The sequence below is a fragment of the Zingiber officinale genome, chromosome 2B, assembly GCF_018446385.1.
Source record: "Zingiber officinale cultivar Zhangliang chromosome 2B, Zo_v1.1, whole genome shotgun sequence".
Taxonomy (NCBI): domain Eukaryota; kingdom Viridiplantae; phylum Streptophyta; class Magnoliopsida; order Zingiberales; family Zingiberaceae; genus Zingiber; species Zingiber officinale.
Window position 1 is genome coordinate 73877919 of NC_055989.1, and position 25996 is coordinate 73903914.

The following is a 25996-nucleotide window of genomic DNA, read 5'->3' on the forward strand; positions in this document are numbered from 1 at the left end:
GTTAAGTTCACTACTATGCATATCAAAGACATAAAGTCAAAAATACCTGCCACCAATAGGAAAGTCCAATCTGGTCCAAATACGACGTCGAGATACTCGTCTCGCATCAAAGGCCTGTATCACCAATATATACATTTTTATTTAGCTACCTTCAAATAAATTTAAAATAGCCAAATAAAATCCTCTAAACCAATTTAGGGAAAAACCCTTATCACATAACCATTATCCCACCTAAACAAAGTCTAATGATACAATGGTTTAGTTACCAAATCTTCAATCCACCACTAGATCAAGAATCCAAACTTAATTCCATTTACACATGATTAATCATCAACATAATCAATCAACTAATTCAAACACATAAGCAATTATGTATGTACCAATTCCTACCTAAATTAAATCCAACTCTGAAACCTCAGCCGATGATCCACAGCTGGAGCAAAGTAATGTTGCTGTCCTCCACATCAAATGTTCCCTAACCAACACATTATATTTAAATTCTAATTTCCTTATAATAATCATAACCAGTTAATGATACCATTCTCCATCTATTATCTACAACAAAGAACAAATTCTTTACACTTTATCTCAATTCACAGCCCTCCACACCCAATGATCTTAGCTGCTGGAATCTAAGAAAAAAAAACCCACCGAACAACCCCTTCCAGCCGAAATCCTTCATTGAACAGAATAGGAGGAGATCAAGAATCCAACGACAGTGCTAGGGCACGGGTGATGTCGGCTGCCGGCGCTAGGGTTAAGGAGGAGCAACAACCGGCGATCAGTGGCATTTGCAGGTGTCGGCGCCGTCAGGCAGAGACAAGAGGAAGGCGGACGACACTAGGGCAGAGGCGACGGGGCGCTGGGTCGGACCTAGCGGCCGGCGACAGTAGTCAGAGGCGCACGGTTGCGGTCGGCTATGGCGACCAGACGAAGCAAGGAGAGGTGAAAATCGACCGGCTCCTCCCTCACTACTGCGACTAGGGCAAAGGAGAAGGGGCAGCATAGACACGGGAAGCAACGATAGGGAAGAGGAAATGGAGAGTAGTGCTCGGATTCCCCTCGTCCTCTGGTTTTGCTCGCGGAGAAGAGTGGCGCCGTCGGGTGGAGAAGGTGAAACGACTTCGACGAAATGAAGAGAGGGCAGCGTCGGTTTGGGGGAGATAAGGAGAAACCGGCGGTGAGGCGCGGAGAAGGCACGGGGCGGGGAAAAATAAAGAGGAAACGACGAAAATGAGAAAAGAAAGAAAAAGGAAATAAAATAAAAAATAATAATAATAAACATTTCCTCATTTAATTGGGTAGTCTAAACAGGCTTTTCCCGAACCCCGTTTTTATCCCCGTAAACTCGTCCATACGAGCTCCGAAAAATTCCCGAAAAATTTCCAAAAATCCCAAAAAATTTCCTTATTAATATTCACCTATTTTTGGTATTTTACACCATTGCATTGCCAGCTTCCCACACAGGCCATCAAATCAATTTAGGGGTCAAGGAGTCACAAAATAGAAACAATCATGAGCAAAGGGGATGAACAAGAAAAATGATCATTTTGATGAGGAAGGCGTGGGTGAGACTCTGGTATGGGTTGAGCTATGGGTAGTCGAGGCCCCAATAGGAGAAGTTGTTTGCAGTGGTGTTGCGGAACCACTGGGCGATCGATGTGTGGAGAGTGATCTCCATCTCGTGCCTCTGAAGAGGTAAATTTTAATTTCTATGACTTTAGTTAGGGTAAAAGTACTTTTTAACACGTGTTTTAATATTTTGACAAGTTATGATTGACCTAATCCCTACCCAATATGAGAAATCATTGGTTGAGAACCTTGTTGGCGTTGATGACATTACACGTGCAATGGTGACATCACAATTTGAAGTAAAGGAAGAAGGAAGGCAAAGTAATAAGGAATGCTTTAATTGCACTATTCAATCAAACATAATTAAGGAGCTAACAAGGGAAAACATGCATTTGAATGATAGGGGTGAAAGAATTACTTAAAATATTAGAAAATAAAGACATGTAATCTCAATATAGCGAGTCTGTAGACGATCCTCAATTTGAACTAGTAGTGATATGGGTTATGATGAGTGGATCATGAATAGTGAACATAGGTTCGGAAGATAAGCCAAAGGGGGTGCAATGACCCATTTAGAGGAATAGAAACCTACCAAGCGTGTAAACTCGGTAGGGCGAGACATGCTATAAAGCATCCGATAGGCGAAGACCGACCGGGCAGATAAGTTCGGCAGGTCGAAGCAGGCCATAATATAATCGATGGGTGAAGATCGACCGAGCAAGATAGATCGACCGAGCAGGTAAGCCCAGCGGGCCGGAATAGGCCAGGATACGTACGGAAGGAAGACTGATCGAAATAAACCGACCAAGCATGAAAGCCATACAGGCCGAGACAAGCCATATTACGCTCAAGTGAAATGGGCCAAATGAACACATAACCCCCGAAAGGTTGAGGCTGGCCATATTATGCCCGGAAGGCGAGGACCGACTGAACAAGAAGGATCAGCCAAACATACAAGTTTGGAAGGCCGAGGCAGGCCATATTATGCCCGGAAGGCAAGGACCGACCGAGCAAGATGGGCCGATCGAGCATATAAGTCCGGAAGGCCGAGGCAGGCCATATTACACCCGGAAGGCAAGGACCGACCGAGCATATAAGTCCGGAAGGCCGAGGCAGGCCATATTATGCCTGAAAGGCAAGGACCGACTGAATGAGAAGGGTCGACCGAGCATATAAGTCGGGAAGGCCGAGACATGAGATAACACATCTGGTAGGAAAAGACTGATTGACTAGATAAAACAAACCGGTCGAATGAACAAGTCTGGTCAACCGGGATAGACCGGGTAAAAATGGTCGATCAGGTATAGGGACATTGAAATCAACCAAACACACCTAATGTGTGAACAACATAAATAGAATATGTGATCATACGATGACTTAACTAATTAGGCGGGAAACAACTTCTAGAAGTTTTTGCAGGTGTGCTAAATGACAAAGGAGGTACATCTGGGGTACCAAAAAGATTCCTTAAAACTATTTTTACAGGTAGAACTGACGTCATCTCCTAACAAAATCTAACAAACCGGGGTCCACTTCATGACTATGGAGGTTAAATGAAGTGGTATAAAAAGGAGAATCCTCTCCATTGGCAAGGTACGCGATCTCTAGCAAGCACACTCTAGTTTACGCATCAAACCCTAATTTCAAGGATTCTATCGTCTTCTTCCTCTTTTGGCCGGAGACTGACTTAAGCGTCGGAGGGCCTAGCCAGGGATTCCCACCCCGGTCTTAGGTCACTAACGCTTTGTTGGTTCGTCTGGTGGTGTGCAGGAGAGAGAGAATTCCTCATCGGCATTCCTGGGTCTACGGTTTTCCCGGCAAGGTTTCCTGTATTGTATTTTTCTTTAGATCTTCTTTGGTTTTCTCAAATCTACGGTGATTTCATCGTTTGAGGTTTCCATACCAAGTTTCCAGAGGAATACCCTGAGCCATCGGAGTCCCTCTTATTCATCTTCTTCCGAGCCATTATCAGTTGTCATCCTAGCTCTCCTTCCCACTGATTTTAGACAGGATCAAGTATCTTTTGCAACAAGAAGTAGGAGAGGACATGACAGAAGTTGCTATGATTATAGGGATACTCCAATTGATAGTCCATTGTGACTCCAAATTTTATCTAAGAGGCAGCGGAGAAATATACAAATATGTGAGCCTGCGGAGAACGTTTCAAGACAAGGAGAGGGGAAAAAAAGTGTAAAAGAACATGATGTTATGGAGAAGGGGAAAGGAAAAATTAATGTGGATGATATGGAAGAAGAAAGAGAGATTGTAGAATTGAAGGAAGATGAATCTGAAGAAGAAGCAGAGAAGGATGCAGATAGGATTGCCTCACATAACAAAATGAGGAAACAAGTCATTGATGTAAGTCGATATTTGCAAAATTTATAGTAATTTGTTTGATTTAATTCACTATTTAAATTCCTTTTATGTTGATGGACATAGTTTATCAAGAAGCAATTTAAGACTTCGAAGAAAAAAATAAGATGACAATGTGACGTACTTGTTAAAAGTGTTGGAGAAACTAAAGTATGTGAATTACATAGTTGATTTAATTAATTTATAAGTCAAGACAATTATATGTTTTTCTAATTTAGATAATTATATGGTTCTCTAATTAAATTTTGTGAATTATAATCATTGATTTACTTTATAGATTTACAAATGAATTAGTTTGGGAGGAGCCACCCTTTACTTTAAATGTGTATTCCCTCTTATCCGGTGTGAATGGTGAGATGTTGACAAATGAGGGAGTAATTGACATGTATTATAAGATTCTATTTAGGGGGGCATCCTCGTCTGGTAGGACATACAACAAGTCTATTTATTGTTCAACATTCTTCACAGTAAGGAATCTATTTGAGAATAGTTAAAATTTGAATGCAATTTATTATTTGGTTAAGTATGTATGACTTTACATTTTTGTAGTCATTAATAAAATTCTCAAGCAAGGTTGCCTTCCAACAACTGATAAAGACAGATACAGAAGATGAAGAGGTTAGGTATATTTTTATACCATTGTGCAGTGATAATGCACACTTCCACTTGTTGTTAGTGGACACCTATTCACTGATGTTCAATCATTACAATTCTCTAGCAAGTGGAAGAAAATACAAATATGAATTTGATGCAGCGGTGAGCATCCAATATTCATGTGTATATTTGTATTGTAGTATAAATTATTGGTTGCTACTCGGAAAACCTAATGGTTCCATTGTACAAAAATTTTGTACAAAGGTCTGAACCTTTCCTAGCTACCATGTGTTCTTTTAAATTAAACTTGGATCGCCTGCGGAACTTAACACGTTTGATTCAAAGTTTAATTTACTTGTTCTTTTAGGTTTAGACTTGGATCTCCTGCGGAACTTAACACGTTCGATCCAAATCACCTAGGTTATTAATTCTATTAAATATTAATTTCCAGAATTGGCTTCCAGGACTGCATGGCGAGGCACATGACCTTCTTGGATATGGGAACAACCACCACCGCCTAGGCAAAGCCTTTTAAGGAAAGCTAATATTTAATTTCCTTAAATAACTTTAGGTCAACCAAAAAGAACAATCAAATCACAAGGAAAAGAAAAATAAAAGAACACAACATCGAAAACAAATTTGAAATACTAGAATCGCATGCCTCTTGTATTTGGTATTTTTACATGAAGATAAAACTAGTATGATACGAAAATTAAATACTAGTATACCTTTTCTTTTGCAAGCAAAAACCTCTAGGTCTTCTACCGTATTCCTCTTCTAACCTCGGACGTTGTGTGGGCAACGATCTTCCGAGATGAGAAACCACCAAAGCACCTTCTTCTCCTCCTTGCAAGGTTCGGCCACAACAAGAGCACCTCCAAGGATGAAGAGATTCAACCAACCAAGCTCCAAGGGATGAAAGCTTTCTCTCCTTCTTCTCCAAGCTAGAAACCGGCCACCACTTGATCTCCAAGAGCAAAGGAAGTTTCGGCCACAAGGATGGAGAGAAGAGAAAGGATGAGGCCGGCCACACCAAGGAAGAAAAGAGGGAGAAAATAATAGAGGTTGTTTACCTTGAAGGCTCCCAAAACTCCCTCTTTTATAATCCTTAGCTTTGGCAAATAAGGAAATTTAATTACAATAAAATTTCCTTAACTTTCCTTGACATGAATTAATTAAGAAAAATTAAACAAAATTTCCTAATCCCTCATGTCATGGCCGACCACCTAATGGAGAGCAAACAAGGCAATTTTCAATCAATAATTAAAATTCCTTATTTATCTTCGAAAATTTTTAAAATTAAAATCCCTTCATGGTTGATAAAAAGGAATTTCTATAATTTTAATTTTTCAACATGTGAATAATTTATAAAGAAGAAAAATAAAATATCCTTCCAATCTACAAATAAGGAAAGAGATCTAATCTCTTTCTTTAATCTTTTGTAGAAACTTATAAAAGAGATATTTTAATTTTTAATCTCTCTAATAAATTATATCTTCCACATAAGAAAAATTTAAAATTAAAATTCTTTTCTAATTTAATAGGGCCAGCCACCTAAGCTTGGGTTCAGGGTTCAAGCTAGGGCCGGCCACCTATGGACCAAGGCTTGGCCGGCCCTAGCTTGATCCTCAAGCTAGCTTGGCCGACCCCTACAACATGGGTATGAAGGTGGGTATAGGTGGGTATAGTACTCTATAAATAAGAGGCTACGATAGGGACCGAGAGGAGGAATTGATTTTGGTCTCCTGATAAAATTAAGTATCCCGTGTTCGCCCCGAACACACAACTTAATTTTATCAATAATAATTCATTCCACTAGAGAACTATTATTGAACTACCGCACCAATCCCAAATTACATTTTTTGGGCTCCTTCTTATTATGAGTGTGTTAGTCTCCCTGTGTTTAAGATGTCGAATGTCCACTAATTAAGTGAGTTACTGACAACTCATTTAATTAATATCTTAGTCCAAGAATAGTACCACTCAACCTTATCGTCATGTCGGACTAAGTCCACCTGCAGGGTTTAACATGACAATCCTTATGAGCTCTTCTTGGGGACATTATCAACCTAGATCACTAGGACACAATTTCCTTCTATAATCAACAACACACACTATAAGTGATATCATTTCCCAATTTATCGGGCTTATTGATTTATCAAACTAAATCTCACCTATTTATAAATTAAAGAAATAAATATCAAATATATGTGCTTGTTATTATATTAGGATTAAGAGCACACACTTCCATAATAACTGAGGTCTTTGTTCCTTTATAAAGTCAGTATAAAAGAAACGACCTCTGATGGTCCTACTCAATACACTCTAAGTGTACTAGTGTAATTATATAGTTAAGATAAACTAATACCTAATTACACTACGACCTTCCAATGATTTGTTCCTTTCCATTTTGGTCGTGAGCTATTGTTTATAATTTATAAGGTATTGACAACATTATCTTCTGTATGTGACACCACATACTATGTTATCTACAATATAAATTAATTGAACAACTACAAACAAATGTAGATAATTTGACTAAATGTGATTCTTTATTCAAAATAAATGTTTACAAAAGCTTAGGCTTTCTGTATACACTCTAACATAAATGCTATTTGATGTAAAATTTAAATTTCCTCCTCAATCTTACAGGTATCAGATTTAAAACTCTATAGTCGTGAGCATCTTGCTACTATTGATCCAAAATTTGAAAGGCAACATCCCTTCGATTAATGGATGTCTCGCACAATAGAATGTCCACAACAAGAAGCCAGGTAAGTCGAGCAAATAGTGTGAATAGAAAATATTGATATAAAATATTAAACATTAAATTGGTGATGTTATTTATAGCCTTGACCATGACTTCTTTGTGATCCAATACATTTGATGTCTTCTATACGATATAAAGATGGACTTCAAATAATGAGACATGAAAAAAATTAGAATTGATGTAATTGTATCAATTTTGAGAGATAAGTTCTGTAAAACATTATATTAAATATCCATAGTGTTGCAAACCAAAAAGTTGGTAGGGAATGTAAAGGTACAATTACGTAGTGTTTGTAGTTTTATGTCTTTGTATGCAGTCTATGTAGTTTAATATAGTGGTATGTATGATATGAGAAGGGTACACTAAACTGTCACAAGAATAATAATACTATTGCATAGTGATTAGTGAACTAAAAATCACAATATCCAAATTATCATGCCGGTGCTTATCAGTTAAAAGAGACATAATTTATATAAATTATATTATACACCATATCTATCTTCTGAAAACTAAAAAATTGGTAACGGTTGGGATTTTTCAGAAATCCCAGTAGGATAGGTCCAACACTCGGTTTCAAGTGTACAAGGTTTGCATCGAAATTTGAATTAGGCATGTAAATCTGGAACTCCAAAGTAACTAAGTTTTGAGTTAAAAAAAAATCGTTTGTTATCCTGGTAACTCCAAGCTTCACATGTTCTTTGCCAACGAGCATGGAGCAAGAACTTCTTACCTAGGGTGTGTAACTAATTCTTGACACCATATATACCATCTCCCCTCTCAGACCTTCATAGGGAACGTGATTTCAAGTAAATTCAAGTAGCGTAGGGCCATCAGTAGATTTTGGTATTTTAGGTTAAGTGAGATTCTGGTATTGCAAGGACTCCAATGGTGCTATCCATTACTCTCTAGGGGTGCAAGTTCTAAAAAAAATTTCAGCCTCTGTTGAGCCTAATATGAGACCATATTAGGCCCAATGTGGGCCTGATATGAGACTATATCAGGCCCAACGTGGGCCTGATATAAAACCATATTAGGCCTAACGTGACCTTTAATCTCTACTTACTATTTTTCTTAAAAATAAAATGGTGGTTGTTGGTTCTCCTAACTTAAAAGGTGCTGTTTAAAATCTATAGCTCCTCTCCTCTCAAACCTTCCTATTGAACGAGAATTTGAGGAAATCAAATACTCTAAAAAAAAGAGTAATATATAGAATAAAATAAATTGATACACTATGAGTGAAAAATTGTAATTTTTGAATAACTAGAATAAATTTAGATTATACACACACACACACATATATATATATATAAAGGTATATATTAATTAAAATTAAAGCTTCTCCTCTTTTTGATTGCTGTTTATTGAAAATAAAACAGGTCCACTGTTCTGTGCTAACAGGCACGGAGCAAGACCTTCTTAGCCAGGGTTTAGAACAAATGTTTGACACCATATATGCCATCTCCCCTCTCAGACCTTCAAAGGGAACGTGATTTCAAGTAAATTCAAGTAGCGCAGGGCCATCAGTCAGTTTTGGTCAAACCCCACTGATGGACCAAGACACCTCTGATTGGACCCATTTCATGTCGAGTGAGATTCTGGTATTGCAAGGACTTCAACGGTGCTATCCATTACTGATGTACAACTCTCTATATGGTCTTAAATCAGACCCACGTTGGGCCTGATATGGTATCATATCAGGCCCAACAGAGGCTAAATTTTTTTTAGAACTTGCTACCACCCCTAGAGAGCTGTACATCAGGTTTTGCTAGCACCGTTAGAGTCCTTGCAATATCAGAATCTCATTCAACCTGAAATGAGTCCAATCACAAGTGTCTTGGTCCATTAGTGAGTTTTGATCAAAACCCACTGATGACTCTATGCTGCTTGGATTTACTCGAAATCACATTCCCTGTGAAGGTTTGAGAGGGAAGATGGTATATATGGTGTTAAACCTTAGTTATACACCCTGGCTAAGAAGGTCTTGCTCCGTGCCAGTTGGTACAGAACAGTGGACCTATTTTTTTTTAATGAATAGCTGATTTTTTTCTAGTTATTCAAAATTACAAATTTTTTAGCTCATACTGTATCGATTTATTTTATTACATATATTACTCTTTTTTTTAGGGTGTTTGATTTCCTTCAAATTCTTGTTCAATAGGAAGGTTTGAGAGGCGGGACGCTATGGATTTTAATGAGCACCATTTTATTTTTAAGTCAAATATCAGGTAGAGATTAAAGCTATGTTACGATACTATTAGATGTATTTCACTCCCCATGCTGTAGACTTAAACCCCATGGTAGCACGTTTTGAGTTTATAGAAGGGGGAGATAGAATCAACTTTTTTGAAATGAAACCTATCAGCCCACGTTGGGCCTGATATGGTCTCATATCAGGCCCACATAGGGCCTGATATGGTCTCATATCAGGCCCACATAGGGCCTGATATGGTATCATATCATGTCAACGTTAGGCCTGATATGGTATCATATCAGGCCCAACAGAGGCTGATTTTTTTTTCAGAACTTGCTACCACCCCTAAAGAGCTGTACATTAGTAATGGATAACACCGTTGGAGTCCTTGCAATACCAGAATCTCACTCGACCTGAAATGGATCCAATCACAGTGTCTTGGTCCATTAGTAGGTTTTGACCAAAACTCACTGATGGCTTTACACTACTTGGATTTACTTGAAATCACGTTTCCTGTGAAGGTTTGAGAGGGGAGGAGCTATATATAGTGTCAAAACTTAGTTATACACCCTGGATTAGAAGTTCTTGCTTCGTGCCATTTAGCATGGAACGATGCACCTGTTTTTTTTCAATGAACAACAACCGAGAGAGGAGAAGATGTAATATTAGTTTTTATATATATATATATATATATATATATATATATATATATATATATATATATATATATTAATACTCATATTTTATCTAAATTTATTCTAGTTATTCAAAAATTATAATTTTTTCGCTCATAGTGTATCGATTTATTTTATTCTGTATATTACTCATTTTTTTAGGGTATTTGATTTCCTCAAATTCTAGTTCAATAGGAAGGTTTGAGAAGGGAGAAGCTATAGATTTTAAACAACACTTTTTAAGTTAGGAGAACCAACAAGCACCATTTTATTTTAAAGTCAAATAGTAAGTAGAAATTAAAGATATGTTACAATACTATTAGCTGTATTTCACTCCCCTTGCTGTAGACTTAAACCCCATGGTAGCACGTTTTGAGTTTATAGAAGGGGGAGGGAGAATCAACTCTTTGAAACGAAACCTATCAGGCCCACATTGGACCTGATATGGTCTCATATCAAGCCCACGTTGGGCCTGATATGGTATCATGTCAGGCCCAACAGAGGCTGAATTTTTTTTTCAGAACTTGCTACCACCCCTAGAGAGCTGTACATTAATAATGGATAACACCGCTGGAGTCCTTGCAATACCAGAATCTCACTCGACCTGAAATGGGTCCAATCACAGGTGTCTTGGTCCATTAGTGGGTTTTGACCAAAATCTACTGATGACGCTACGCTACATGGATTTACTTGAAATCACTTTCCCTGTGAAGGTTTGAGAGGGGAGGAGCTTTATATGGTGTCAAAACTTAGTTATACACCCTGGATTAGAAGTTCTTGCTCCGTGCCATTTGACACGGAACAGTGCACTTGTTTTTTTTCAATGAACATCAGCCACTGTCCAATTTTATTTTTCAAGCATCACTACAATCATTTTGTCCAAGTTTTAACTTATTTATAGTTTAAATCATATTTATATGACTTTGAAATTAACAACCCTTACCTGTTGAATTGAAATGTAGAGATGGATTAAACCTATTATATTTCTGAATATTCACAACTGGTATGCATTTTTATTTTACAAAATGGAGATATGGTGTGAAGTATTAGTTCTGCCTTACTAGGGATGGTTTACACTTCTTATACCTACAATAACATTGTATTATAAAATAAATACTACGTACAATGATATAACAGTAACATCATTTTGGACAACTATTTTCTTATAATTCTATATATGTACTACATACAAAACATATGGATTAACTCCTCCAATTTACAAGTGAGTCAAGACCCAGGGGCTGGCGGCATTTTATAGGTCCTCCGATTATGACCTAGTTGTTTGTACCGGCTGCATTTGATTTTTACCTTCCCATTATGTTTTGACTCGATCCGTGTCTTCTTTCGCCTACTCGGCTGCACAAGGCTACGAGGACATAGAACTATAATGTTGTTTACTCACCTAGGCCAAAATTCCTTGCTTCGACAGGGGTAAATCCATGTATGTCGCATTCCAATTCTGTGAATGAAAATAATACTCACAATATGGGAGTGTATCCATGTTCCGGTGAATGATGACGACAATTACATGTGAGCAAGGCAATCCTGAAATTTGAAACTCCCCGCAGTTACAATATTTTCTCTCCAAATCAATAATGAATGAAGTACCCCATATCTCTACTTCCATTTTAGATTGAGAGTAGGGGTGGACTTTATATCGTCTAGCTTTCTCCCTCCTTGAATCCATTTCTTTGGTAGCATGAGGTGTCAAAACAACATACCATTTCGAGACTTCTTCCTTACGGTTAAAGAACCATTAAGCTACCTTTCTTCTAGTATTATCAATTAAGTTGCTTATGGGAAGTTCACGTGTCTCCTTGAACAAAGCATTTAAACTCTCTACACAATTGGTGGTTAGCATCGTATACCTTCTGCCACTAAAGTGTGCATTAGCCCATCTTTTAGGGTTAATGTTCTAAAGCCACTTATGAGCATCTGGATGTTGCATGGCCTGCATTATGAGATCATATTGGAGTGTTGTGTTTGTTTGAGCTGCTGCCCAAAACAAGCCTAAACCTAACCTATTGCCAGTATCTGTTACCATATTGCAAGACATGTGGTGGCAACAGAAAGCATTATGGGCGGTAGGGTAGACTTTCCTAACTGCTGATATAATGCCGCGATGTCTATTTGATACTATGATTATTGACTCTGGATCAACATCAAAGAATCTTTTTGTATGATCCAAAAATCACTCCCATGCAGACCCACATTCAACTTCAGTGATTCCAAAGGCTACTGGGAGGACATTCTCATTAGCATCAATTGCTGTAGCCATCAACAACACACCTAGATATTTCCCTCTTAGATGTGTGGCATTAATTCCAATCAATTTACGTAGATAAGACCTGAATACTCTTCTACAAGCTCCAAAACCCTAAAAATAGCATTGGAGCTGATTATCCCCATTCCTGTGTAGTGCCACATAGGTTTCAGGATCCCTGACTCTTAACTCACCCAGATATAGTGGAAGATCTCTATATGCTTGGTCATAATCTCCAACGACTTTCTTCATCGCTTGCTCTCGAACTATGTATGCTTTTCTATATGATATAGTCACTCCAAACCTAACTTTTATATCTGCTATAATCATACTTGGCTTATACTATTCATTAGCAAGAAATTGCTCTTAAACAAAAGAAGCTACAAAGGAGGAAGAGCATGCTTGATGATCAGCACTTTCTCTAATGGTGCCACATTGATGTTCCTTTATATATTTTATAACAATGAACTCTACATTCCCCTGGGCAACTACTCTTCATGTACACGGTTGATTGAAGCAGATGACTTTTACTTTATTTTTCCGAGTGTCAACTGGGTTATATCTCATATATTTAACCATGACATGTTTCACAAGTGCATTCTTGAACTCTTGTCGAGACGGAAAAATCTGTCCAACAAAAAATTCATGCTCATCTATTGCCTCTTCAATTGACCTTTGGAGCAATCGAGAATTTAGAATATATGAATCATCAGCTATTGAGAACTCCTCCTCTAAGTCATTATACTGCTCTGGAGAAATTTCATATTGTTTAATCTGCATATCATTAGCTAAGAATTCTTGTACATCTGTATTACATTGTAATTCCTCTCTAATTCGGGTATAATACCCTTCCTCCTCACTCCAAGTAGGCTCAAAGTAATCACCAAGTGTTGTACAAGGATTCAGAACTTCATCTTCTTGAATACTAGCTTCTTCATTTAAATCAAATGTGAAATTACTGCTTGTATTTCTATTTGTGTTAGGCACACAACTATACTGCGAAGAGTTCTGGATAATTCTCCTACATTAGCTCCATGTCCAATATTAGAATTTGTATCAAGCATATTCCATATCTCAGAAAGAATTTCTTCAGTTATATGATCGTCCCTGGTAAATAAATTACAAACTAATTTAGTAAATTTGTAGCTACATAATCAAGTGCTGTTGTTATTTTGTAATTTTGTATAATTCCAACCACTAGGAAGGGTAGAGCGAGGAAAAGATCCATATGATGTAAAAGGAAAGTTTTAACCAAAGATCATGTTGGACCTGATATGATGATATCATCTAATATCAGGCCTAACGTGGGCCTGATATCATCAATATCAGACCCGTATTGAAGTAGAAAATTCTTGTAAACTAAGACCACCACTGACAGAATGCGAGACCTAAATAAAAAATGATTAGCCCAATTTAACTAACAACCACAGAAACTAACAACACATTAATGAGTGTAATCAAACAAGTTTAGGTCCATGAGTGACTTTTGGTCAACACACATTGATGGACCAAGGGTAATTTGATTTATGAAAACTCCCAATCACTATGAAGGGTTGAGCGAGGAGAGAAGGTAGACATGGTAACAAACAAAACTTTTGATCAAGGCAGAAAGTGGGCCTGATATGATCAAGGTCCTGATACCTACCATATTAACCTAACATACATGAGCAAGGTCTATCTCAAATTTAGCATTATACTGGAGCAATTTGCAAATCGATTAAGTATTAGATTACATCATATTGTAGGTGTTGTTGAATATTTATTCCTCACACATCCAATGAAACCATAAACACGATTTTTTTCATCACCCTTTGCAACAAAACTATAATTTTTTTACAGCACTACCCTATTTTACAGTAATAAATCTATACATACATGTCTAAATCTTTAACTGTATTTTTCTACTAATTTTACTCTTGCTAGAAGTTTGTCCTTCACGGCTGACATTGTTAACTGCAGTTGTCCTTTGGACTCTTCTTGAAACTCTTACGGAAATATCCCAAAACCCTAACTGGTCTTTTGCAATCCCGCCAACCAGCATGAGAAGGAATGACAAGCGAAGGAGGTTCATATTTCTTTCGTGTTTATAAGATCAGGCAGAGAGATGGAGGGAGAGAGACGGTGAGAGGACGTGCATCCGAACCATAAAATAATTTTCAATTCAATTTGTGGCTTGGATGCTTGGAAACTGGTGATTGAAAAAAGTGATTGGCAGGTAGCCAGAGGGGTAAACTGAGAATTGAATTTTTTTTATCTGCGTCTTTTGGTATAAACCAAACTACTCTACACCTTTTGGTAAATACAATATACAAAGTACGTCTTTTAGTAAATTGCCGAAAAAACTAGCTTTGTGGAACCTCTTGGCCGCAAGCGAGGCTATCCGTGACCGTGAGAGATCGGCATCGACTTTCGACGAGGGAGAAACGAATGATCATTTCGCCCGACTTTGGACGGACAAATTAAAAAATGGTTCACGATTAATTCTTAAACTTGTCCATCCATTATTTTACAATAGCTAAAACACTAACCACCAAACACCATGTGCATTTCAACCTTCACCCCATCAACGCCCTTCTAGATAAACAAGGCATTAGTCACCCTCAACTGATGAATACAATGTAGGCTCGGAAAGTCAGACAAAACCCTCGGATTCATCTCCCCTTTTCCAAACAATCTCAGAAATTCTGCAAGATATCTAAAGCAACGAAGACTTGTCCAGAAAGAAACATCCATCCTATTCATTATGTCTATCATTCCTCTTCTTCCCAAGTGATCACAAACAGCAGCTTGCTTCTTCACCTGGAGCAAGAATGGACTTGTTCACTGCCACTGCAACATTAGGCCTTCTCTTTTCAGCTGTGTGTGCCTTTGCGCTTCTCTTTCGATCAAGAAGCAGCAGCAGTGACAACGAGAAGAAGAAGAAGCAATATGCTCCTGCAGTTGGGACAATTCTGCATCAGATAGTAAACTTCCCGAGGATTTATGACTACCACATAGAGCTCTCGCGCAAGCACAAGACCTTCAGGTTCTTGAGTCCCTTCTGCCAGTACATCTACACCACTGATCCTATTGTTGTGGAATACTTCCTCAAGACAAACTTCCAGAATTATGGCAAGGTATTAGTAAATACTATATGTTTGGACTTAGTTTTTTAGTAGGGGGTAAAGGAGCTAAGTTGAGATAAATATTATATTGTTTAAATTTATTTGATAAGGTAACTGACCGAATAAAACTAAACTTAAAATGAATCAAGCTAACTGAAATTGTTGTTCAAATTTGACTTGATTTCTTTTCTATAAACTTGAGCTTAATTAGTTCGTTTGGATGTTATTAGGTTTTTGTCTAATTGTTTAAAATTTTCATTAATGAGTTTGGTATTACAAGTTTTTTTTTTTTTTTTTTCATTTTGAGCGCTTCTTTAATTATTTATCATATTGATAATCAATAGTTTATCATCTCTGTTCATGAACATTGACGGATTGAATATATGTGTTTAAGTTTATTCATTTAGTATGATAAATTATTCAAACTTATTTATATTGAATGAACCTAAAGTAAACTTTTATTAAATTGAACACTAACTTTATTATGAACATTTGATTGATTTACAACTCTAAGTACTAACAAGTTAGTACTTGTTTTGCTTTCAGGGGTGGATGAACAACTCTACTGAGTACTAACAAGTTAGTACTTGTTTTGCTTTCAGGGGTGGATGAACTATGAGAACCTGAAAGATATGTTTGGCGATGGAATTTTCGTAGTTGACGGTGATAAGTGGCGGCACCAGAGAAAGCTTGCCAGTTATGGGTTCTCCACAAAGGCCCTGAGAGATTTTAGCTCTGCAATCTTCAGGAAAAACGCATCTAAGCTTGCTCACGTTGTTTCATCCTATGCCGAAAGCAATGAAAAGTTCGATGTTCAGGTAAGTATGAAGTCGTTTTGGTTTTGAGTCCATCTATGGCCTCGTTTAGGACTCCTAAAGTCTGAATTTTGTGACTGACAGCACCTACTGATGAAGTCGACGATGGACTCGATATTCAGAATCGGGTTCGGAGTGGAGTTGAATTGCTTGGACGACTCTGGTCAGTCTCAAGGGGGGAACGAGTTCGCAAAGTCGTTCGATGCTGCCAACGAGCTCCTCATTTTGCGATACATAAACCCGCTGTGGAAGGCCATGAGGTATCTGAACATTGGATCTGAAGCAAAACTCAGAGACAAAATCAAGCTTGTCAATGAGTTTGTGTACCGATTGATCAGTATCAGGATTGAACAGACTTCAGAAACAGGAAATGAACAAGTAATTCCTTTTACACCATCAACTTCCTCCTCTGCTGGAAGACTAATGTTTCTTATTCGATCTGAATCGAAGAACAGAACGAAGACATCCTATCGAGATTTCTCGACGAGCGAAAAAAGGATCCACAAAGCATCAGCCTTGAGTACCTGAGGGACATAATACTCAACTTTGTGCTCGCTGGGAAAGATAGCACAGCAGGCACACTGGCGTGGTTCTTCTACTTGATTTGCAAGAACCCTCGTGTTCAAGAGAAGATTCGCAAAGAAGTCATAGAAGTGACTGAAGCCGCAGAGCCTGCGGCCGCTGTGGATGAGTTCGCGGAGACTATAAGCGAGGATTCACTTAACAAAATGCAGTATCTCCATGCCGCGCTCACCGAAACACTTAGGCTGTTTCCTCCAGGCCCCATGGTAAGTGTCAGTTTAGGCTATAAACGTGATCATATTGGGTAGTCTTATCCTACGTTATAATAAGTGACTGTTTCCACGATTCAAATCCGTGAAGCTCCCTTTCACTATGAAAGTATCAAAATGAAGCTAATTTTTTCGAATGGTTTACAATTGCAGGACAGTAAGGTTTGCTTCTCGGATGACACTCTACCTGGAGGCTACACTGTAAGGAAAGATGATGTTGTGTTCTATCAACCATATCCAATGGGGAGGATGGAGTACTTGTGGGGTGCCGATGCCGAAGCTTTTCGCCCGGAGAGGTGGCTGAATGACGACGGCATCTTCCAGCCGGAAAGCCCATACAAATTCACAGCTTTTCAAGTAACAAAAACAATCTGAGTATCAGGCTTTGCGGTTCGAAAATAGTAGAAATTTGAGGCTGCTTATCTTGTTTGCTAATTTCAGGCTGGGCCAAGGCTATGCTTGGGGAAGGAGTTTGCCTACAGACAAATGAAGATATTCGCGGCAGTGCTGCTGCGATTCTTCCAATTCAAGCTCGGCAATGAGGGGGAGGTTGCGCGCTGCAAAGCCTCGACGACTCTGCTGATCGACGGAGGCCTCTTCCTCGAAGTGATTCACAGATGAAAGATGTGAATTTGCGAACGAACTTGTTGTCATCTATACTCTCGGAATAAGTAGTAACTTTGTGTGGCAATTGCGTGGAACATTTATACCAATGAACTCATTTTCCTCATCATGATTATTTTTTCCATTTTGTTTAAATAGATCAAAGTGTTCTTCCTCCTCTTATCGAGTGACAATAGCAATTTTCCTTGCATCAAATAGCAAGAAGAAGAAGAACAAAAAGTAAAGTTGCAAATGAACTAGATGTGAACAAATTTAGCGTTGGTTTTGATAAAACTCGGTTAATATTTATAGATAATGATACGACGCATGATAGTGGGGTCGAATAGTCAACATGGTCGGAAGTCAAGTCCACGAGACGGTCAACAGTCAAGCCCACTAGGCAGTCAAAAGTCAAGCTCACATGGCGGTCAGAAGTCAAGCCTACGCGGTGGTTAAAAGTCAGGGCTACGTGGAGGTCAAAAGTCCGGTCTACGTGGAGTTCAGAGAGCCAGGTTACGGGATGATTCTGGTCAGGCACAAGTGACATTTCGGAGTTAGGCCTACGTGTCAAGTAGGAACTCGCAAGCCAAGGATTACATGACAGGATTTATTGACTGGCGGAGCAGGATAGCCGGACCAAAGCGTATAGGTCGGAATATGCAAGTCAAGGATTACAGGGCAGGATTTATGGACTGGCGGAGCAGGATAGCCAGACCAAAGCGTACAGATCGGAATATGCAAGCCAAAAATTACAGGGCAGGTTTTATAAACTGGTGGAGCAGGATAGTCGGACCAAAGCGTATAGGTCGGGATAGGCAAATCAAGGATTACAGAGCAGGATTTATAGACTTGTGGGGCAGGATATACAGACCAAAGTGTACAGATCAGGATATGCAAGCCAAGGATTATAGGGCAGGATTTATAGACTGACGGAGCAGGATAGCCATACCAAAGCGTATAGGTTGGAATATGCAAGCCAAGAATTATAGGGCAGGATTTATAGACTGGCGGAGTAGGATAGCCATACCAAAGCGTACAGGTCGGGATATACAAACCAAGGATTACAGGGCAGGATTTATAGACTCGTGGAGCAGGATAGCCGAACCAAAGCGTACAGGTCAGTATATGCAAACCAAGGATTACGGGGCAGAACTTATAGACTTGCGGTACAGGGCAGGACTTATAAACTTGCGGGACAGGATAGCCGGACCAAAGCGTACAAGTCGGGATCTACAGGATAAGATTCACCGAGCAAGATAAGCGGACCAAAGACGTACAGGATGGGAGACACTGGTCAGGACGGCCAGGTTAGGACAGGTGACTTAAGGTTTGTAGGTCAGGAACTCGTATGATAAGATAGGCAAAACAGGACACAGATCAAGACGAACAAGGTAGGGCGGTAGGCACAGGTCTGGATCTATCGAGATAAGCCGAATGGCAAAGGCAGGGCAGAACGTACAGATCTGGATTTGGGGGACAATAAACACAAGCCGGGGATTGGGCCAGGGAATGTAGGTCTGGCCCACAGGTAAGATTTATAGGTACAAAGACCCAGTCTAAGGTTAACAGACCAGAGCGAACAGGCACTACGCGATAATCAAGCTAGAGAATCGTAACAACCCGTCAGAGAATAATCATCACATGTCAGGGAATATGCTAACGGTCTGTGGCTCGTTGCCTCCTGATTCCTTCTCAGACCTATAGAAAGATGTCACGTGTCATTCACTACTAGACAAAGTCTGACACCCGACATTCCCTGACACTCGTCAGACTCCAGAAGCATCCACTGCCGTATAAAAAGGGAGGCTTTGTCTCTATGCAGGTACGCTCACTCGTCATTTTCATTCTCGTCTTTTACTTTTCGTCCTTTCATTATGCTTCTGGGGAAAAAAAATACCTGACTTGAGTGTCGGAGGGCCTGATCCGAGGACTTTTTCCCTGGTTCTTGGTCTCTAACGCAGAGGCGGCTTGTCTGAGTGTGCGCAGAGCCCTCACGTCGTCATCCTCGTCATCATCCCCCGTCATCCGCCCATGTAAGCCCTTCCGGCAGGTGCCAGATCGACCAGATTTCGCAACGACTTTCCGTCAACTGCGGGTACAACGCAGCCAGTCTTCATCCGATTCAGCCTCCGGACGGGATCAAATTTGACGTCGTCTGTGGGAACACAGCTACCTGCTCCGGAACGTGAAGATGGAGGATTCTGGCAGAATCAACATGACCATGACAGTGGGAGAGTACGAACTCTTCAAAGAGGCCAAGAAGCGGGCGACCTCTGAAAAGCAACAAGCTACTGCATCCCGACCACAGAAGTTACCGGAGGTTTCTAAATAACTGGCTCATGCCTCGGATCGAGGTTCGAAGAGAAAACAACCCATGGAATTTCCTCCTACCTTCTATAGAGAGCCAGACCAGGGTTATTATAAGCCAGACCCTGGATGCTATAGTCGCAAGGAGCAGCCACAAGTTTCGATGGCTGAGAGTTCTTTGCCCAAGGATTCGAAGAGAGGGAAGTCTATCATCCCGTGCGAAGAACGTCGGGTGGAGCCAGAAAAGAAAGTGCCATTCTCTTCCAAAATCTTGGAGGAGAGGCTACCCAAAGGGTACCGACCCCCTGCTATTGCGAAATATGATGGCAGCAAGGACCCTGAAGACCACCTTCGCAAGTTTAGAAATGCGGCTATGCTACATCAATACAGCGATGCCGTTAAGTGCCGAGTGTTCTTGAACACTCTATCGGGCTCTGCCCAGAAGTGGTTCAATGGACTGCCGCATGGGTCCATCACTTGCTTTTCCGACTTCAAGATTGCATTCATGCGCCACTTTGCTAGTAGTAGGAAGTATCAAAAGACGGACCACTGCTTGTTTGCTCTCAAGCAAGGGCCATCCGAGCTGTTGAGGAGCTATATCAAGCGCTTCAATCAAGTGGCTCAGGACGTTCCCTCGGCCACAACAGAAATACACATGAGCATCTTCTCTCATGGGTTGACATAGGGAGAGTTCTTTAGGGATCTCATCAGAAATCTCGTAAAGAATTTCAATAAGATGCTGGAGAAGGCCACCAACTACATCAACGTGGAGGAAGCGCGGCGGTGCGAAGAAAGACAAACAAACCTCCTCCCGTAAACAAGTCTGAGAGAAGAGTACCTCAACCTCCTGCTCAACCTCTCCCGCGCGCTCGGGATGCCTGACCTACTTTCCACCCCGGTCAGGATGTTCGGCCGATCCCGCGCATAGCCGCAGTCCATGCTCCCCGACCCGGACCTTGGGGGCCGCGCTATTGCACTTATCATCGGTCCCACTCACATGCTACCAGCGAGGGATTTCAATTCGCCCGTGATTCCAGGTGTGCTGCTGAGCTGAGCTTGCCACCCCCCGAGCTGGCTCCTCATATCTAATGAATGATGGAGCAACGTAATGCAGCGGGACAGGCCAGCCAACCTCGGTCTCGGCAGGAGGGGCCAAGCATGCAACAACGACGCACTAGAGAGCAAGGAGAAGCCCATGAGGTGGAGAATCGAGGCAACGCGACCATCCGCGACATAGGCATGATCTCCGGAGAACCTACTGACAGAGATTTAGGTCGGGCACGCAAGTCCCATGAACGCTGGTTGCAGATCCACGCTGTTGGATGTAGTCAAGAGAAAGCTGCTGGCCCTGTTATCAACTTCGGGTCACAAGACCTGGAGGGACTGGAATTACCTCATGATGATGCTCTCATCATCAAAGTTGTCATAGCCAATAGCCGCGTCGCCAGGGTCTTCGTTGACACTGGAAGCTCTGTCAACGTGTTGTTTAGGTCTGCTTTCGATGAAATGCAGATTGCTGCTAGCGAGCTTCAGCCGGTGGCTACTTCCTTATATGGTTTTTCCGGTAACGAGGTAAAACTTATGGGGCAGAACAAGCTAGCCATATCCTTGGGGAGCGAACCCTTAGTAAGAACTAGGAGGAGCACCTTCATCGTGGTAGATTCTCCCTCCTCTTACAATGTCATCCTGGGCCGACTCGCTTTGCACGAGTTTCGGGCTATGGTTTCCACTTTCCACCAGAAAATCAAGTTCCTCGTGGGCGAGCAGGTCGGGGAAATTAGAGGGGAGCAGCGGGTTTCTCGACGATGCTATATTGACATGGTCAAAGTGGAGGCTCAGAAGACTTAGGACGGGGCCGTTCATGCTACTCAGGAGGAGCCTATGCCTATAGCGGAAGAGCCTATTCCCTGTGAAGAGGTCCAATTGTATCTTGAGCGTCCGGAGACTCTCACTCACATAGCTGGAGATCTACCTCCTGAGCTAAAAGAAGAGTTAATCCGGTGTTTGATCCGCAATAGGGATGTTTTCGCCTGGTCCACTGTAGAATTACTAGGAGTCAAACCTGAAGTAGCGGAGTACAAGCTACATCTCTTGCCTGACGCCTGGCTGGTCAAGCAGAAGAAGAGAAACTTCTTGGCCGATCAGAATAAAATTATTCGAACTGAAGTGGACCAGCTCAGGAAAGCGGGTCACGTTAGGGAAGTACAATTCCCGTCCTGGCTCTCTAACGTGGTCCTGGTGGCTAAACTCAATAACAAGTGGAGGGTCTGCATAGACTTCCGGGATCTCAATCGGGCCAGTCCTAAAGATTGTTATCCTTTGCCCCGAATTGATCAGCTAGTAGACTCAACTGTCGGCTGTGAAAGAATTTGCATGCTGGATGCTTATTAGGGGTACCATCAAATCCCCTTGGCTGTGAAAGATCAAGAGAATGTTAGTTTCATTACAGCAGATGGTACATTTTGCTACACTATCATGCCTTTTGGGCTCAGGAATGCTGGAGCTACTTATCAAAGGATGATAGACAAAATCTTCCGGGAGCAGGCCGGACGTAATGTGGAAGTCTATGTGGACGACATACTCATCAAATCTCGTTCAGCCGCAAATCTGATAGCTGATGTGGAGGAGACTTGCGACACCCTGTGACAATATGGGTTGAAATTAAATCCCTTAAAGTGTTTGTTTGAAGCCAAAGGTGAGAAGTTCTTGGGATACTTGGTGACTGAACGGGGAATCGAAGCCAATCCTGAGAAGGTCTAAGCATTCCGAGACATGAAAGCTCCCTAGAATTTGAAGGAAGCTCAGAAGTTGGTAGGCAAGATAACAACCCTATATCTATTTATCTCCAGATTAGCTGACAAAGCGGCGCCCTTCTTCAAAGTGCTCAAAAAAGCCTCTAAATTCCAGTGGGATGAAGAGTGCACGCGAGCTTTTGAGGAGTTAAAGAAGTATTTGGAGACCCTACCTTCCTTATTTAAGCCTATTACAGGAGAGCCGTTATGGGTCTACCTGTCAGCCACCTATGAGGCCATGGGGGCGGTGTTAGTGAAAGAGCAGGACAATGTACAACGACTAGTGTACTTTTTTAGTCATCTATTGAAGGGGGCTGAGTCCAGATACACAGCCATGGAAAAGTTGGTGTACGGACTGGTGCTCATGGCTAGACATTTAAAACCCTACTTCCTAGCTCATCCTATCACAATCTTGACGAATAGCACCATGGGTAAAGCCCTTACCGATGTCAAGGTTGCAGGTCGGCTTATCAAATAGGCAACAGAACTGGGGGAGTATAATATAGCTTATCAACCTCGTCCAGCTATTAAAGCACAGGCCTTAGCTGATTTTCTGATCGAGATTCATTAGACTGACTCACAAGAAACTTGGAAGGTATATGTGGATGGATAGGCCACACATCAAGGAAGTGGTGTCGGAGTCCTTCTGATATCACCTCAGGAAGATATCTTGCAGCTAGCCGTGTGGTTGAACTTCAGAGCCACTAATAATGAAGCAGAGTATGAAGCTCTATTGGCAGGTCTGCAAGCAGTCCCGCATGTAGGAGCCGCCCAAGTGATTGTATACTCGGATTCCCAATTGGTAACACAACAAGTGGCGGACCATTTTGAGGTCAATAGTGACAAGGTGCAAGTATACCGGGAAGCTTATGAGAAAATGAAAGAAGAATTTAAGAAGGTCACGGTGAGCAAAATTCCCAGAACAGAGAATGGCCGAGCTGACGAGTTAGCCAAAATGGCCAGCTCTCTGACAACATGGGTACTGGACAGGTCAATAGCACAGACCTTCCTCATAGCTCAAATAGATCTTCAGAATAACAGGGACGAGCTTATTGACTGGAGGGCCCCAATGATTAGTTATCTGCAGCAAGGCATACTACCAACCGATCTGGAGGAAGCACAGCTGGTCAGGAAAAAGGCCCATGCTTATACAATGATAGGAGATCAGTTATATAAACGAGCATTTTTCAGGCCTTTACTTAAGTGTTTAAGCATGGAAGAGGCAGAGCATGCTTTGCGAGAGCTACATCAGGGGTGTTGTGGCAGTCATGCGGGGGGTCGAACATTAGCTCGCAAGGTGTTGCTGGCCGGTTATTTCTGGCCCACATTACAAAAGGATGCTAAGCAGTTGGTAAACACTTGTCTATCTTGCTAGAAGCATCAGAATCTGACACATATGCCCACCTTAATGCTAAGGACGCCCATCGTCTCCTGCCCCTTTGATCAGTGGGGTATGAATATTATAGGACCATTCCCTATAACGCTAGGTCAAAAGCGATTTCTACTTGTGGTCGTGGATTATTTTTCTAAATGGGTGGAAGTCGAAGCCCTGGCAAGAATTACAGAAGGAGCAGTTATTATGTTTTTGTGGAAAACATTCTGTGCAGGTTCGACATACCCCATAAGCTAGTATCAGATAACGGAAGATAATTTGAAGGTCGGAAGATCCAAGCCTGGTGTCAAGGGTTTGGAATTATTCAGGCCTTCACATCCGTAGCCTACCCACAAAGTAACGGGCAAATAGAAGTTATCAATCGAGAAATTGTGCGGGGATTGAAAGTTAAGCTAGATCACGTTGGAGGAGATTGGGTAGAAGAATTGCAAAGTATTCTCTGGACCTACCGTACAACGCCTAGGGAAAGCACAGGTCTCACTCCTTTTCATCTAGTCTACGACAATGAAGCAGTAGTACCTATAGAGATCGAGGTGCCTTCCATTAAGAGGATGCTATATGACGAGGAGAATGCTGAGCGACGACTCACAGAGTTGGACCTCATTAGTGAAACTCGCGAGCGAACGACAGTTAGGCTAGCTGCCTATCAACAAAGGATGAGGTAAAATTATGATAAAAGGGTGGTTCCTCATTTCTTCAGAGAAGGGGACCTGGTCTGGAAGCGGACGAAGCATGTAGGGGATGTAGCCAAGTTGGCGCCCCAATGGGCGAGCCCTATAAAGTTATTAAAAAGTTGGCATCAGGGGCATATTACCTACAGGATGACCGGGGTAGGAATCTAGATCGGCCCTGGAGCGCTAATTATCTTCGGCCTTACTGCACATAGATAACTTTCTTATCTGTAAAGCTGGGGCTCGATAAGTGTAGGTCTACGGAAGGTAGGATAAGTCGGGTCGGGAGTACTTACCTGATCGGCTAGTAAGAATATTTGTCTGGTCAGGATTGGTACGTCCTTCGTAAATTGTCAAACCCATTTTGGATTCATACACAAAGCAAGAAGTAAGACAGAACATTAAGTAGGAAGTAATTCGGTTTACACAATATACAAATATAGATTACTTGAAGGAAGAAAAGACTTCGTCTGGTATCTCGTCCAAAATACGACGATGATCTAAGAAGTCTTCAGCGGAAGCAGATCTAAAATACCATTGTTCGTATAGTTGTCGTATGGCCCCTGCCGCACTATACGCTATGGAGGTCATGAGGCGATCCTCAACCTGGATCCCAAACTCCTGGGAATGGAGGTAAGCTTCCCAACTCAGCCTGTAGCATTCAATTTCTCCTGCTCTGTATATTTCCAGAGCTGAGGTAACTCCAGAAAGGCCAGAACGGGCTTGTGACAGTTCAGCTTTCAGGGCGTGCAGCTGCTTCTGCGGTTTGGGATTCCAAAGTCCTGGCCTGCTCTTGTAGGAGGGTTTCTTTAGATCTTAGCTCTTGGGTCAGCTGATCTACGTTCTTCTTATGGAGACTCTCGGCCTGGCTTTTCTCCTCACGGAGGCTGTGGAGCTCTTGGTTGGCTCCCCGCAAAACTTGTTGGTTCTGAGCATTGGCCCTCTTCAAAGCCCCTATTTCATCCCTTTGTACGCGGCCGACCGCTGCAGGATTATTTAATTGCAATTCCAGCTCAGCTACCTTATCTGACAACACTTTATTACGATGGCAATAGAGATGAAGCGTTTGATTCATCACCAGAG

At 41.2% G+C, this 25996-nt stretch overlaps 2 protein-coding genes across 3 annotated transcripts in view; both read left to right on the plus strand.

Moving 5' to 3' along the window:
- LOC122045888 (cytochrome P450 704C1-like) overlaps positions 1 to 17893 on the plus strand; it is a 38289-nt gene extending 20396 nt beyond the window's left edge. Inside the window, exons 1-6 of one of the 2 annotated variants that reach the window (XM_042606301.1) lie at positions 15102 to 15553; positions 16144 to 16359; positions 16441 to 16734; positions 16812 to 17144; positions 17301 to 17504; positions 17589 to 17893. In XM_042606301.1, coding sequence (XP_042462235.1) covers positions 15248 to 15553; positions 16144 to 16359; positions 16441 to 16734; positions 16812 to 17144; positions 17301 to 17504; positions 17589 to 17768 — 1533 coding nt within the window. In that variant the 5' untranslated portion in view covers positions 15102 to 15247 and the 3' untranslated portion in view covers positions 17769 to 17893. Of the gene's footprint in view, positions 1 to 15101; positions 15554 to 16143; positions 16360 to 16440; positions 16735 to 16811; positions 17145 to 17300; positions 17505 to 17588 lie in introns of those variants that run through there. The other variant, XM_042606300.1, reaches the window with a different exon arrangement.
- A 4045-nt stretch (positions 17894 to 21938) lies between these two features.
- Positions 21939 to 25609, plus strand: LOC122048350. Its single transcript, XM_042609928.1, has 6 exons — positions 21939 to 22352; positions 22449 to 22699; positions 22907 to 23120; positions 23463 to 24200; positions 25463 to 25546; positions 25604 to 25609. Exons 1-6 carry the CDS (start codon positions 21939 to 21941, stop codon positions 25607 to 25609), a joined length of 1707 nt encoding a protein of 568 aa, XP_042465862.1.
- The last annotated feature ends 387 nt before the right edge of the window (positions 25610 to 25996 follow it).